General features: G+C 52.6%; 1 protein-coding gene across 2 annotated transcripts; it reads right to left on the bottom strand.

The window, feature by feature from the left end:
• Nucleotides 1-459: 459 nt before the first annotated feature.
• Nucleotides 460-14,317, bottom strand: KMT5A (lysine methyltransferase 5A). Of its 2 annotated transcripts, XM_040444024.1 has the most exons (7): nt 13,791-14,317; nt 13,350-13,506; nt 8,978-9,197; nt 8,545-8,632; nt 4,104-4,163; nt 3,135-3,325; nt 460-2,370 (listed from the first exon to the last, which is right to left on the bottom strand). In XM_040444024.1, the coding sequence occupies exons 2-7, from the start codon at nt 13,465-13,467 to the stop codon at nt 2,160-2,162; spliced, it is 888 nt and encodes a 295-aa protein (XP_040299958.1). In that variant the 5' UTR covers nt 13,468-13,506; nt 13,791-14,317; the 3' UTR covers nt 460-2,159. The 2 variants fall into 2 exon arrangements, with proteins under 2 accessions (XP_040299958.1, XP_040299957.1); XM_040444023.1 differs by lacking the exon at nt 13,791-14,317 and having other exon boundaries at nt 13,350-13,726.
• Nucleotides 14,318-14,497: the final 180 nt, after the last annotated feature.

Below are 14,497 nucleotides of genomic sequence, written 5' to 3'. Positions count from 1 at the left end.
TGGGGACAGAGATCTGGTGGGAGCAACTTCCACACAAGACGGGCACAGTTGATGACAGACTCCTCCTGAGAACCGAATCTCCTACATTAGAAACAGTAATAATGACAAGCAGCTAAAGACCTATGCTTACTAAGTGCCAGGTGCCGTCCCTAAGGGAGGACTCGACATGCATTAGCTTTTAATCTTATCTAGCACCTGTGACCCCCATTATACAAATAAACTATCCCCTAGGACATTCACCAAAACACACACATACTGCTGTCTAACCTCTTTTAAAAGAATATTTTCAAGTAACCTCTGCACCCAACATGGGGCTTGAACCCACAACCCTGAGATCGAGAGTTGTGTGCTTCACCGACGAAGGCTGGCCAGGCGCCCCTGCTGTGTAACCATTTTCCTGTCTCCGCTTTGTAAAAAACAAACAAACAAAAACCCAAACAGAAAGACACACAGGTGGCCTCGCCTGGCAATAAATATTTTAATTTTTGTTTCATTTTTATGATGACAAATAATTTTCAAGTTATTTCCTTTTTTTTTTTTTAAATACAAAGCTAAACCACAAACAGGTACAACCAAGACATTTTATCTCACATTTACACACTCTGTCGGATCCTCCTCCAATTCTCTGACCACTGACCAGGCAAGTGTGGGGGGTGGGGTGGGGGCGCAGGGGCGGGAAGACTTTTGTAGGTAGCACCGTGGTGAGGCCGGGGTGGGGGCCAGGGGAGCATCAAGGTTGAGGACAGGCTTTCATACCTGTCTCCATTCACATTTACCCGGGACCAGGGGAGGCCGGGAAACCCCAGGTCATGGCTTCAGAGCCACGGCCCCCTGGACTGCAGGTTAACAGAAGAGGTCTCCCTTCGGGAGGGAGGAGGAAGCTACCTACTCCTCCTGCATCACAGTCAAGGTGAAAACTTTACCCTTAGCCTTGATCCCTGGGCTGCCGGGCCTGCCCATTCCCCTGCACATCAGCAGCTGGGGTGGGGGCCACGCATTTCAGGGCCAGCAGGCTCCCCCTTCGGTTCATGGCTGCATCTTCAGTTTTGCAGGAAGGATACCAGGTGGTCTGACAGACAGAAAGCCTGACAGCAGGTCTGGAACTTTCAACCCATTGGAATTGGGTCAGGGTTGGGGGGGGAGGGGTGCGGCGGAATATTGGGTAAGTAATTTCTGGTCCCACTACAAAACTTTTATTTTTGATTAGAATAGAGTACCATCTCAAATCTCTTCTACAAAAACAAAAACCAAAAAAAAAAAAAAAAAAAAAAAGAAGAAAGAAAAAAAAAAAAAAAAATGCAGCCACTTCACTCACTTCAAGACCTATATACATGTAAGTTGTTTTCTGTGGTTTTTTTTTTTTTTTTGTCTTTTTAAATTTTTAAATTTTTATTATTGTTTTTTAAAATAAACTCAGTGTTCACATTTCTATAAAGAATCAACCCAGTTTTGGGAAACCCTGCCCCGGCAGGGCTAGGCAAGCAACGCTTTTCCCTGCCCACGTCGACTCTGACTGCCCGCCCTGACGCGCGGAGGCGCCCAGAGAAGCGGCGGCCTGCGGAAGAGTGAACCGCGCTCACGGGCCACTGGGTCAGTAAGCTTTCGAGAAAGCAGAGGGGAAGACTAGCTTACTGCGAAACCTTTTTAAAAAATATTCATACACTTCCTTGTGCGCCTGTCCAGACGTCAGGAAAACAAGAGCTTGGGAACACCCCGTCCGGGCCTCGGGAGGCAGCGTCTTCCGGGACTCGCCTGCGCTCGGCCGCCGGCCGTCGGGGGCGTGGGGAAGAGAGTCCTGGCTCTGCGGCTGGAGGCAGGAGGGTCGCCCAGCTTCCTAATTCATGTCCACTCTTTCCTCTAAAGCCTGTGCTGCGTCTTTGACTGCATGCACGGGAAGCACAAACGTTTGACTTGTATGCAAAAAAGGTACAAAAACAACTAGAATATAAAAGTTTTGGTAATATAAGGCCATCTGTTCAAGTCCACCTTGGAAACCTGTAACAGATATTTAAATACTACAGTGAAAAGGCATCTTAATATACTTTTTAAAAACATCTGAAGTAATCTGCTAAGATTTAAGTGTGTAAAAAAAAAAATCAACTCCCTTTGAGGGCACTTTGTCCATGGAAGAAGGGAGGGGGGCGGGGAGGGCGGGGTGGTTAATGCTTCAGCCAGGGATAGGCTTCGATGGAAGCCCGGCTGCGGTCCCCATAGTCATACAGGAGCTCCTCCCCGGCCTTGATGTCGCGGGAGGCGATGAGGATGAGGTGAGGCACGCCGTCAATGTCGTGCAGTTTGGTTTGGCAGTTCCCACATTTACTGTGATTGATCAGTCTTCCCAGGCGATTTGTCTCTCTAGTTGCATCCACGCTGGCGGGAGGGAGGGCAACAGAGGGTTTAAATTGATAAAGAGGCTTTTGATCCCAGTCACAGCCAGCTCTCAACTCGGGTGGGATGTCGATTTATAGCCACGTTTTTGGGGAAAGCAATTCAAGTCAAAACAACATCTTTTAAGAGCCGAGGGAGGCACTGGGCGAGAGAGTGGGGGGTGGGAGGAGACAGGAATGCAAGAGGCTCTTTGTGGAGGCCCGTGAGGCAAGTGCATAAGAAATAAATGAATAAAGATCAACTGCGGATAGTGGGGGAAGCTGTGAGGAGGCAGGAGTATCGGAACTCTCCGTACCTTCTGCTCGGTTTTGCTGGGAACCCAAAACTGGTCGGAAAAATAAAGCCTGATGTCAAACACCACCACCACCACCACCAACACAACAAAACACTGAATCGAGCGCACTGGCCATATGGGGACAGGAGCAGTCGCTGGTTTCTAGAGCCGCTCTGGCCGAACGCCAGGAGCAGGAGCGGGAGCGGCCTGGGGAGCCTCGGAGCGGGTCTGCATGGACTGGTCCGCCTCTGCTTCTCGCCCGGTCAGATGGCAGCCACAGCAGCTCCAGGCCCAAAGGCTGAAGTGGCAAGTGGGGGGAGAGCCGCTTCACGGCTTTGGAAAAGGGCAGCAAGAGCTAACCAAGAAGCAGGAGCAACAGAAAGAATCAGCAGGCTGTCGTGGCTCTCTGGCCCTCGGGCCTGTCGTCTCCGCCAGGGCGCGGAAAAGCCACTCGAAGCGCTAGCGGACTTACCAGTAGGTTTTGCTGAGATACTGGAAATAGTACATGTAGCAGCCCGTGGAGGGGTCTTGTGCGTACAAAGCCTCCCGCTTCTTGGCATCGGTGATCTCGATGAGGTCCCCGTGGTATTCTACCACGAACTCGCCCCGGGAGAACTGCTTGGTGGCGATCACGCCCCTGCCCTTGCCATCGATGAGGTCAATCTGTTGGGAGGCGAGGAGAGAGCGTTGCTTCCTAACACCACGCGTGGCGGCTTCCTGGGCGCCTGGGGTTGCCCACCCCCCCCCCCCAACCCCTTCCTCCATCGGCTTTCCTGAGGTGTGCCCTAGATCTCCCTCTCTTTACGTGCCCAGCACAACCGGTATGAATGTACACAGCCGTGCAACTATCGCCACGATCCGTCACCCCAGAAAGTTCCCTTGTGCCCTTCGCAAAGCACTGTTACACCTCATCCTCCTGAAGGATCTGCTGGGTGGATGTTGCCCCATTTTGCAGATGAGAAAACGGAGGCTCAGAGAGGCAGAGCCACGTCCAAGGCCACATGGCTGGGAAGCGGTAAAGTCCGGCTGGCAGCCGCATCCGTGGCCCCTTCCGGGGCGAGGTGGGGGCAGAGGGGGAGAGACCCCGTGTTCCAGGTCTCTCCTTTTTCTGTAATTTACCCTCCTGTGCTTCTGCTCACTCATTATAAATGGGGTTGCAGGCCGACTGCTTGAGGGGCCCAGACTTAAGTTTGGATCCTTCTAGATGGTACGTGAAACGGGAGCTTTTTTTAGGACTCTGGAGTCCCAGCCCAGACCCACGTGGCCGCCACTGTAGAGCCCTGCCCTTCTCATCCACCCAGTGTGTTTGCAATATGTGAAAAGAAAAGCAAATTTCTCGGGTCCTGTCATTTCCCAGGAAAACCGTTTAGGAAAAATTTGTTAGTTTCTCTAGGTACCCTCCAGGCTCTGCCTCCGTGCGCTGGGCCCCACTGCCCCTTACCTTCATTCCTTCTTCCTTCCCGCTTTCAATCAACTCATCTATTCTTTTCCTCTCTTCAGACTGTGTGGAGAGGGAGAAAAACAAAAAGCACCTGAGCTTTCTCTCCTGGGCCGTTCAGGGCAGTCCGGCAGCCTGGGCCACCCGCAGGGCTACTCCCAGTTGGCCTCCATGACACGGCTCCCCCAGGACGCCCAAGCCCCCACACCCCTTGTCCTTTTCTCACTGCCCACCTGTTGTGGACAGTTTGGCACCTGGGGTTCAAACGGACCAGGAGGGACACAGTTGTAGCCCAAGGGCAGAACTGGGTTGAGGGGCTATGTTCCATTTGGCACACGCGCTGTTTTTAAAAAGATCTAAATTGCCGACATCTGCAAATCGAGACTCTGACCTCATCTGACATCGGCCAGGGCAGATCAGAGCACAGCCTCTCGAAGGGGCATGTGCACACTATGTTCCTCCTGTCTGATGGCCCCTATGGGTGCCTTGGTTTAGCAACTCTTGCAGGTGGGTCTTTTGGAAGCCACTGCCACGGATGAGAAGAGGGCCTCCCACCCCAAAGAGGTAATATAATACCACCCTGAATAGGGAAGTTAGACAGGAGTGGACATTCCTGGTCTCACCTGCCCCTCAGGGACACCTCTCCTGCCACCACCTCCCTCCCGGACCCAGATCCCATGCTCCGTACAGGCCCAGGACTGCAGGGAGGCACAGAGAGCCGCTGAGGGACCCAGCAGGAGCCCAGGCCCTGCGCTGGCTGGCACACGCGGTGGCCACGCCCACGGCAGAGCCCTCCACCCACAGCTGAGCACGGACCCTGCCCGCAGAGGCCTCAGGACGCCGTCTGCGGCCCACGCGCACTTCCCCAGTCCCTCTCCACACAGAAGTACCACGCGCCCGCGGTGTGACGGGCAAAGCCCAGGTCTCTGCAGGTCCAGACTGACTAGGCTGTCACTCCCAGGCCCAGCCCACATCCCTGCTCTTCTCCTGCCGTCTTCCAGCCACATCACGGCCCCCTCACTGGTCTCCTGGCTTCCGTTCTGACCACCCACTTCACTCTGTTCCCCACACAGTAGTCACAGGGGTCTTTTAAAAATGTACATAAAGGGGCGCCTGGGTGGCTCAGTCGGTTGAGCATCCGACTTCGGCTCAGGTCATGATCTCGTGGTCTGTGGGTTCAAGCCCCACATCAGGGTCTGCACTGTCGGTGCGGAGCCTGCTTGGGACTCTCTGTCTCCCTCTCTCTCTGCCCCTCCTCCTCTCGTGTTCTCTCTCTCTCTCCCTCTCAAAAATAAACATTTAAAAAAATGTACGTAAGATCATGTCATTTCCCTGCTTAAAGCCTTCCAGGAAGTTCACTGAATAGTGACGTGCCAACGTTGGCTCCTTAGTGTGACAAATGTACCAGGATAGTATACGATGCTAATGATGAGGGAAACTGGGTAAAGGGTCTACGGGAATACTCTGTACTACCTTCGCAACTCCCCTGTAAATCTAAAATTATTCCAAGGGTTTGTCTAAAGAGAAGCAAAAGCTTTTCCTTACCTCCCCACTCCTACAGAGATAAAATCTACTTTTCTGATGGCCTGTGAGTCTCTGCAGGATCCCGGCCCCACATCTCTAGCCTCGTTTGCTGTCTTCACCCTTGCTCTCACATTCTGGCCACACTGGTGGACTCTCTTACAGGACCAGGCTCGTTCCCGCCTCAGGGCCTTTGCACTTGGTACTGCCCCCGCCTAGAATACCCTTTCCCCAGTCCATTCACCTGGCTTGTGTCCTCCCTTCCTTCCAAGCTCTGCTCAAAAGGCACCTCCTCAGGGAAATTTCCCCGACTACCGTAGCTAAAGTAGCCCTAAGCCTCACCATGCCTTCAAACTACTGTCTTACTAAGTTAATGTCAAAGGACTATCAGAAATTATCTTGTTCTATGCTTGTCTTTTAATGGGTAATCACTTGAGTATAACCTCCCTGAGTACAGGGGCCTGATCTTGTTTACCGTGGAATCTCCTGGCCTAGGACAGTGCCTGGCACATAGTAAGCCCTCAAAGCAACAGCAGCATTAACACATGCAGTGCACACACAACCACTCTGCTAAATAACTAATTACAAGTGTGTGGAGACCAGCGAGAAGTACAGGAAGCTCTGGAAGTGGGAGCGGAGTGAGCCAGGCACCTGCAGACTTTCCTGCCCTGACTGACTGTGCCGGGAGGAGCTGAGCTGGGGAGGGCCGGGACCGGGCCGGGACGGGCTGAATGTCCTGAAGGCAGAGGCACAGAGTCTGAGTTTCATCCTGCGGCCTCGGTGCTTAGGGGCATGCGTCAACCAGCTCCAGGCTTCCAAAAGAGAATTCAGGGAGCAGCCTATGGGCGTGGGAGGGGGGCTAGAGGCAGACTGAGTGGGAGGTAAGCAAGGCCTAAATTGGGTCGAGGCTGCTCTGCACATCAGGCCTGGGGCTGGGCCGGGCTGAAGAGGCCAGGGCACGGCCCACAGGTGCAGTCCTCGCCCCAGTGCGGGGCACCCGCAAGCAGGCCAACCGGCAAACGACAGGGGTTCAGGGCATCTCTCCAAGGCCCCATGCCCACCCTCCTGCCCTGGACCCAACACCAGGCCCTGCCCGCTCGGTCTTCCAACTCAGTCAAGTGCCTGCAAAGCTTCTGATTTTAGTTCCTCTCCTGCCTCACCCCCATCCCTCTCTTGGGCCCCATGGGCCTGGGCCCTGGTTTCCGCAGCCCCGAAGGACAGACAGGTCAGGACCTACCTCACCGCTCAGGTGAGGGAGGCGCGGGTGCCCCAGCCTCAAGCTTTACCTGTGCGGTCAGGAGAATACAGCACCCTGGCCAGCCACGGCCTCCCGCCGGGCCAGCAACCAACTGGCCGTGGTGTTCGCTCGGCAGAGCCAACACAAACAGTGAGAGCACAGCGTGGCGCTCCCTCGCGACCCGCCCTCTGTCCCGGGACAGAGCGAGCCGCACCATGCAGCAGACCAAGCTGCGGGGAGGAAGGATCCACTCCCTTCTGCTCCTCTGCTGCAAGACGGAGCAGACCTGCACCACGTCCTGTGGCAGCCTTCCCTCCTCCAGCCAGAAAGCCCTTCTTCTTTTCTTTTCCTTTTTTTTTTTTTTTTAAATTAAAAAGGCAAACTGAGCTGCACCCACTCTGCAGCCCCCAGCAGCCCCGACCAGGGCTGGGAGGTGCCCCGGGTTCTGGGGCCCGGCGCCACCCCGCCCTCTGCAGTGCTGTCTCGAAGAGTGACCTAGCACAGCCTCCCACTGCAGGCAGACACTTCATAACAGCTTGTCATTGGCTGCAAGACGCCGCCTTTCTACGGAAAGGAAAGCCCAAGCTTCTCTCTGAGGGGAAAATGGACCCCTTTTCTCTTTTATTTTAAGCGAAGCCTCATCGACTCAGATAAGCAGAGAAAGAGAATGCTACATCACCGCATCTACGTATCTGCGTCTACAGATTGAACGTAAAACACGCTGAAGGCGTCTTAGGTTCAGGCTGACAAGGCCTCCAGGGGGGTGGGTGGGGGCCGCCATCCTGAGCACCGCCCCCCCACCCTGAGGTTGCCTTGAGGGTGTGGGCGAGAGAGGGGCTGGCCCGGCCTGGAGGGGGAGGGCGGCGGGCTGCGGGGCCACCAGGACCACGCCCTGGGTTTCCTTAACAGAAAGGCAATAACCACACGTCACTGCATCAAATATTGATTGACTGCTGAGCAGCTCAGCACTCTGTAAACACAGCGGGCGGAGGCTTGCACAGTCTGGCTGGCCTTCCTGCCTGTTTTTTCAGGTGTTCCTAGGACCACAGCTGGGAGGGAAAGAGGAGAGAGGGGGCCTCAGGAAGTGACAACAATGGGGAAGCCATGGTGACGATAATAAGAGTCAGCTAGTGCTTAACTGGGTGCCAGGCATGGTTCCAAGTGTGCGGTGTACATTAATCCATTTAATATCCCGACATTCCCAGAAGATGCCACATTATTATCCCATTTTACAGATAGGAAAACTGAGGCTCAGAGCAGTCAAGTAACTGGCCCTCGGTCACACAACCAGTAAGTGGCTTCCAAGCCACTGCTCTTTACCACCTTGAGACACAACACGGGAACTTGTGGATGGCGGACAGACAAGCCTCTGAAAGCACACACAGCCTCCCCCCAAAGTCCCAGGCTCTGACCGTCCTGCCAACAAGTCCTGGAAAAGACGCCTTCATGGGAACTCAGGACTTTCCACACCATGTGCTACAGGTTACAAGACTCCTTCACAGAAGCATCTTAACCAAGCCTCGGAGTGACCCCAAACGTTAGAACTAGACCAAGGAGAGTACCAAGGCCACAGAAGCAGACCTACCCCGGGATGACGGAGAGAAAGCTCAAGCCCTGCCTGCCAAGCACTGCCCACGGAGCCGCCCTGCCCCTCCAAGAACCAGAATTAAAGCCACGTGACTCTACCTGCAGCTCAGCTTTGCTCTTCCTGGAGCTCCTTCGCACGGGGTAGAAATCCGTGAGTTTGCGATTCTGTTGTGTTTTTCCTTGAGCTCTTGGGTGGGAAGGGAAGAGGAGAAAACCAAGTGTTAGCACCGAAACCACACTCACACCCGGGAGGCCCCCGGCTCCTTGGGAGGTGGCTCCTCAGAAATGATGTCACGTAAACACCTTTGTTCACGGGGGCCCACGTAGGCTCACGTGCCCAAGGGGGGGCTCCGGGGGTCAAAGATACGCTGCCTACTCTCAGGGACGCTGAGCCTCGATGAGAGCCAGGCCGAGCAGGGGCACTGCTACCCGCTTCCCGACCCCCCAGCTAGCACCTGAGCAGGGTCTGCTGGGGTCACAACAACCAGACTGCCCTGCGTTAGTTAGGGGAAGGGCTCCAGAGGGCACTCACTTCTTCCGAGGGGCCTGTTTGCCCTTGACGGGCTTTTTCAGGGCCTGCTTGGCGACGGCTGCGACGGGAGGGTCACAAGACGAGGTCGGAGTTTTTGGAGGTTCTGCTGCTTCAGATTTTTGGTTTGGAAAAGGTGCCAGGGGACCTCTCCCGGCGTCTTTGATCTTCTGTTCCTCGGACTTCATGGTGCTTCGGATTGCGTTCCCACTGTTCCTTTTCTCTGCGGGCAGAGGGAGGAGGAAGAGAGAAATTTAGTCTGGACTCTCTGTCTCTCCATTTCTAGACCATCAGCTGCATTCTAAGACAGGCTTTTATTTACTTACTTATTTACTTATTTATTTTTTATGTTTTTAAGGGTTTTTTTAATGTTTATTTATTTTGAAAAAATTTTTTTTTCAACGTTTATTTATTTTTGGGACAGAGAGAGACAGAGCATGAATGGGGGAGGGGCAGAGAGGGAGGGAGACACAGAATCGGAAACAGGCTCCAGGCTCTGAGCCATCAGCCCAGAGCCCGACGCGGGGCTCAAACTCACGAACCGCGAGATCGTGACCTGGCTGAAGTCGGACGCTTAACCGACTGCGCCACCCAGGCGCCCCTAATGTTTATTTATTTTGAAAGAGAGAGAGAGAATCTGAAGCAGGCTCCAGGCTCCCAGCTGTCAGCACAGAGCCTGATGCGGGGCTCGAACCCACAAGCTGTGAGACCACGACCTGAGCCGAAGTCGGATGCTCAACCGACTGAGCCACCCATGTGCCCCTAAGACACACTTTTACAGGAGACAGGATCCTGAGTGTGTCGGGCAGCACTGCCCTCCGCCTGTTAAGCTCGGTGTCTACTAATGGCTTCCATGGGGGAAGCACTGGCTTTACTTTTTGACCCAGGCACTGGGCAGAGCTTCCAGTCTGTGTCTTTTTTTTTTTTCTTTCTTTTTTCAGTTTTATTAAGGTATAGCTGACAAAATCGTAAGATATTGACAGTGTACTTCGTGATAATCTGATACACGTTGTGGAAGGATCCCTCCTCCCATCTAGTTCATGAACACTTCTGGTCTTCTGCATCGTGGCGGGGGAGAGCCCTTGCAGAAGCACCGCAGACAGCAAGAGCAGCATAAGTGCTCAATCCGTAGCTTTCAGGAACTGGGATACACGCCCCGGAGAAAAAGCTAAACTCCTAAAGAGTGGGCCAGCGATGACGGACAGGAATAAGGTAATAAAGCAGAACTTCTTCCCTAGCAAAGACCTCTTCCCCAAGCCTGGCACACTTCATTTCAGACTCTTTAAAAAAAAAAAAAAAAGAAGAAGAAGAAAAAGAAAGTCTGAGGTGCCTGGGTGGCTGGCTTGGTGGGTTAAGCGTCTCTTGATTTTGGCTCAGGTCATGATCTTGAAGTTCATGAGTCCAAGCCCTTCAGCAGGCTCTGTGGTGACAGTGCAGGGCCTGTTTGGTATTTTTTCTCTCTTCCTCTCTCTTTGCCCCTCCCCCACTCACGTTTTTTCTCTTTCTCCCCCACTCTCAAACTAAATAAATAAACTTAAGAAAAGAAGTTTCCTCTTCTAAAGCGGTCCAGGCCCTATGTTCACAGTGGTTCCCAGTATGGTGACCAATACTGGTCAGTGTGTCACAGTAAAGGACGTCAAAAATGATTTGTTACGAGGGGCGCCTGGGTGGCGCAGTCGGTTAAGCATCCGACTTCAGCCAGGTCACGATCTCGCGCACGATCTAGCGGTCCGTGAGTTCAAGCCCCGCGTCAGGCTCTGGGCTGATGGCTCAGAGCCTGGAGCCTGTTTCCGATTCTGTGTCTCCCTCTCTCTCTGCCCCTCCCCCGTTCATGCTCTGTCTCTCTCTGTCCCACAAATAAATAAACGTTGAAAAAAAAATTAAAAAAAAAAATGATTTGTTACGAAAAATAGTTGCGAAATACCAGCGTGGGTGAACGATTCACTTTTTTAAAAAGATGATTTACTAGGGGCGCCTGGCTCAGTCGGTTGAGCATCCGACTTCAGCTCTGCTCATGATCTCACGGTTCATGAGTTCGAGCCCCGCGTCGGGCTCTATGCTGACAGCCCGGAGCCTGGCGCCTGCTTTCAGTTCTGTGTCTCCCTCTCTCTCTGTCCCTCTCCCCCTCATGCTCTGTCTCTTTCTCTCAAAAATAAACGTTAAGAAATTAAGTAAGTAAATAAATAAATGATTTACTTTAAAGAATAAGCAAATAACACACAGCTGGTAGGAACATAAAATGGCGCAGTCACTTTCGCAAAGAGTATAGCTGGCAGCGGTTCAAAAAGTTCAACATGGAGTTACCATATGACCCAGCAATTCCACGCCTAGGCGGCTATTAGGAGAATTAAAAACATATGTCCACACAAAGACCTGTATGGGAAAGTTTGTGGCAGCATTATTCACAATAGCCAAAGAGTGGAAACAACCCAAATGCCCGTCAACTGATGAAGGGGTAAATAAAACGTGGTCTCTGCACACGATGGAGTATTGTTCAGTCACAGCAAGGAAGGAGGCCCGGACACCTGCTGCAACATGGATGGCCCTTGACAACACGGTGCTAAGTGAGAGAAGCCAGGCACAAAAGGGCACATATAATGTATGGTTCCGTTCACATGATATGTCTAATACAGGCAAATCCACAGAGACAGAAAGTAAATTAGTGGTGGCCAGGGGCCGGGGGGAGTGGGGGAATGGGGAATGGCAGCTAATGGGTACAAGGTTTCTTCTTTGGGGCGAGGAAACGTGCTGGTATTAGACAGTTGGTGATGGTTGCACCTATCTGTGAATAGACTAAAACCACTGAATTGTACACTTTAAAATGGTGAACACTAGGCTACATGACTTATATCTCAATCAGCTAAAGAGAAAAATAAATACATCAAAATCCATCCAGACCATTCTCACTCCCTTACACGTGTCAAGTGGAACCAGAGGGAGTTAAGTCTGGGACACCATGCAGAAACCCAAGGAGTATGTGATGCCCGTGAATGTCAACTATCACATCAGTCTGCATCAAGGCAGAAAAAAGGCTGAGAGTCAAGGACAAAAAGCGTGGCCCCTGGGCTCTCCTCCAGAGTGTATCTGGCCCCAAATTCTAATCGTTGCCATTTAGTAACACTACACCCAAATAAGCTAGCTTGTGCACCGTGTCACCATTTAGGATAATTTACATCCCACCCCATTCCAGAAGGGATGGGAGACTGGCTGCCCGTCATTCAGAGAGGGCCCTTTCCCCAGTGCCTGCATGGTAGGTGCTATCCTAAGTGCTGGCGATCCAGGGAGGAGCAGGGGAAAGGGCCGCCGGTGTGGGGCACTGTGCAAAGCCCTTTGCATCCATGCTTTAACCAATCTTCAGGATAGCCTTACGAGGTAGGAATCCTCTCTCCCACTTCAAAGACGGAAGAACCGAGACTCAGAAAATAGGAGTAAGCTGCTCAAGCCTCTCGTAAGTAGAAGAGCTAGGATTCGAACCCAAGCCATTTGAAGACTGACTGCAACAGTATCAGCCACTGCACCGGGGAGGAGAATCAAGCAGAGGGCTGGCTCCTGCCCCTAGTTCTGTGTGTCCCGACCCTCGGTTCTCAGATCTGGTCCCAGACGTTGGCCTAAGCATCACTTATGGCACTTTTCATAAATGAATTACAAGGCTGCCTTGTATGAAGCTGCTGGCAGCCAGAGTGCTACATCTTTAAGACAAGTTTTAATTAGAAAGGAGCTTGGTGAATTTGGGAAAGCTCATATTCCCCACTGCAGCTTTAAAAGGAAATATTCGGAATAGAGCAAGATTTCTATGAGGTTTCAGCTTGTTTTGCTGGGCCAAACAGAATTTTCCGGAACTTTATATTTTCTTGTTCAGTATTTTAACTCCAAATCTCATCACAGAGTATGCTGCTTCAGAGAGCAGCACCGAACACTTGAGTAGAAAGAAACTCAGAAATGAGGTCAAGGCCAGCTCAAAAGAGGGAAGGAAGTCGGTTCCCTACGCTCACACAACACAATCAGGACTACAAGCACCTGGCCTGTACAACCCAGACTCAGAATTTCTATACTTTGGGCACTTGTGAGCCTCTTTAAATACAGGCCAGGTGTATTATTCTTGCAACTTGGCGACACAATCGAGCTTGAAGGACGTGCTAACTCTCATGAAAGCAGGGAAAACCGGTTAGACCAACAGGGAACACACCCTGGGACAGGACACTCTTCCCCCCTGTGTCTGTTTCTTAGCAGCAAGACAGAACATGGATCCAACCTTCTGAACTTGGGTTTGAAAAGGCTGGATAATCATTTAATATATATGCACAATTAATGGCAGAGAGGGGCTTTCTGCAACCCAACCAGCTGCGGTCAGAACGGGGCCACTTCAGAACCTTACCTTCTCGTTTCCTGTAGAGTCCGGCTAATGGCTTCCCCTGGCATTTGACTTCGTGATGTGCAACTGAGTTCTCTTCCTGAAGGGGGGAACGCATTCCAGAGCATTTGTTGGGGCTCATGTAGGAATAGATCTTTGATTGCCCGGTAAATACATTCTCCTAAAACGACAAATGCATGCTCTGAAAGAGGCTTGAAGAAGATCCCGTGGCAAATGGCGGAGAAGGGCAATCAGAATACGAAAACCAGAAACAGACACCATCTCTCAAAAGCCGAGCCAACCCAGGGTTGCCAGCCCCAGGAGATCAGTGGGAGGTTTAGGATCTCCCAGGTCCGAGTTAGACATTTCCTGAACTCGTGTGGTTTCTAATTCTGGTCACTCAGGGCACATCTGGCCAGCAGGAAGCCAGCTGTGCACCAAGGTGTACATAAGCAGACAACCTACCAGTAGCAGAGAGGTCAGAATGACCCAGACTAAACAAATGCGGAATTTGAAGGGCTGGTCTCTGTGCAGGAGCTGCAGGAACTCTAGCACGGAAACAGGCCTCAGGGAATCTGATTAACTACTTCTTGGTCCCGAAGTCAGCCGATAGGACTTATTACTGCCTGAGCCGTCTGTGTCCCCAAGCCTGGCCCCTTTCGAATCAACGCAGCCCAGCAGCCTCCCAGGACTGCGGACCGGACTGCAGTGGTAATTGAAGGGTGGGGTGGAGGGTGGAGAGCTTAATAAAAGCAGAGCCTATAGCCAGCTCATTTAGGGCGGTCACTCTATTGCAGACGACATCTTGGCATCAATAGTAGGAGGGTGGGCAGACGGGTGGGGCGGTACAGGTCACTGCCGGCGTCTCTGGGCGTGGGGCCTCCCCCTCTGAGTAAGCACGGAATGGAGGAGGACTTCCCCAGAAACACTGCTAGGGCCTTTCTGCTGGGTGAACCTTTCAACACCAAGTCAGCGAGACCCGTGAGCTCTCTGAGGGCCCCCGGGCAGGCCCCGCACACCCTGGGAAGGCAGCCACCGCGGGGCTAGCTGGGTCTCGGGGTGCGGAAATGCCATAAAGACACAAACTTTTCCGAGGTCAAATATTGCCAGGGTCATGGCGGAGCCAGGGTGGACGCCACTCCCAGGCAGGCAGCAGAAAAGGAAGCTACCCG

This window comes from Herpailurus yagouaroundi, unplaced genomic scaffold, assembly GCF_014898765.1.
Source record: "Herpailurus yagouaroundi ecotype Mexico unplaced genomic scaffold, PumYag 191, whole genome shotgun sequence".
NCBI lineage: Eukaryota > Metazoa > Chordata > Mammalia > Carnivora > Felidae > Herpailurus > Herpailurus yagouaroundi.
This window is presented reverse-complemented; position numbering and strand designations above follow the sequence as displayed.

Bases quoted from the DNA above. Each gene is read 5' to 3' on its own strand.
- KMT5A (XM_040444024.1), bottom strand. From the start codon at position 13,467: ATGAGCCCCAACAAATGCTCTGGAATGCGTTCCCCCCTTCAGGAAGAG. The intron at 9,198-13,349 runs GTAAGGTTCTGA...CTCTGCCCGCAG, and splicing joins ACTCTACAGGAAACGAGAAG to AGAAAAGGAACAGTGGGAAC. The intron at 2,371-3,134 runs GTAAGTCCGCTA...CCCTCCCGCCAG, and splicing joins TATCTCAGCAAAACCTACTG to CGTGGATGCAACTAGAGAGA.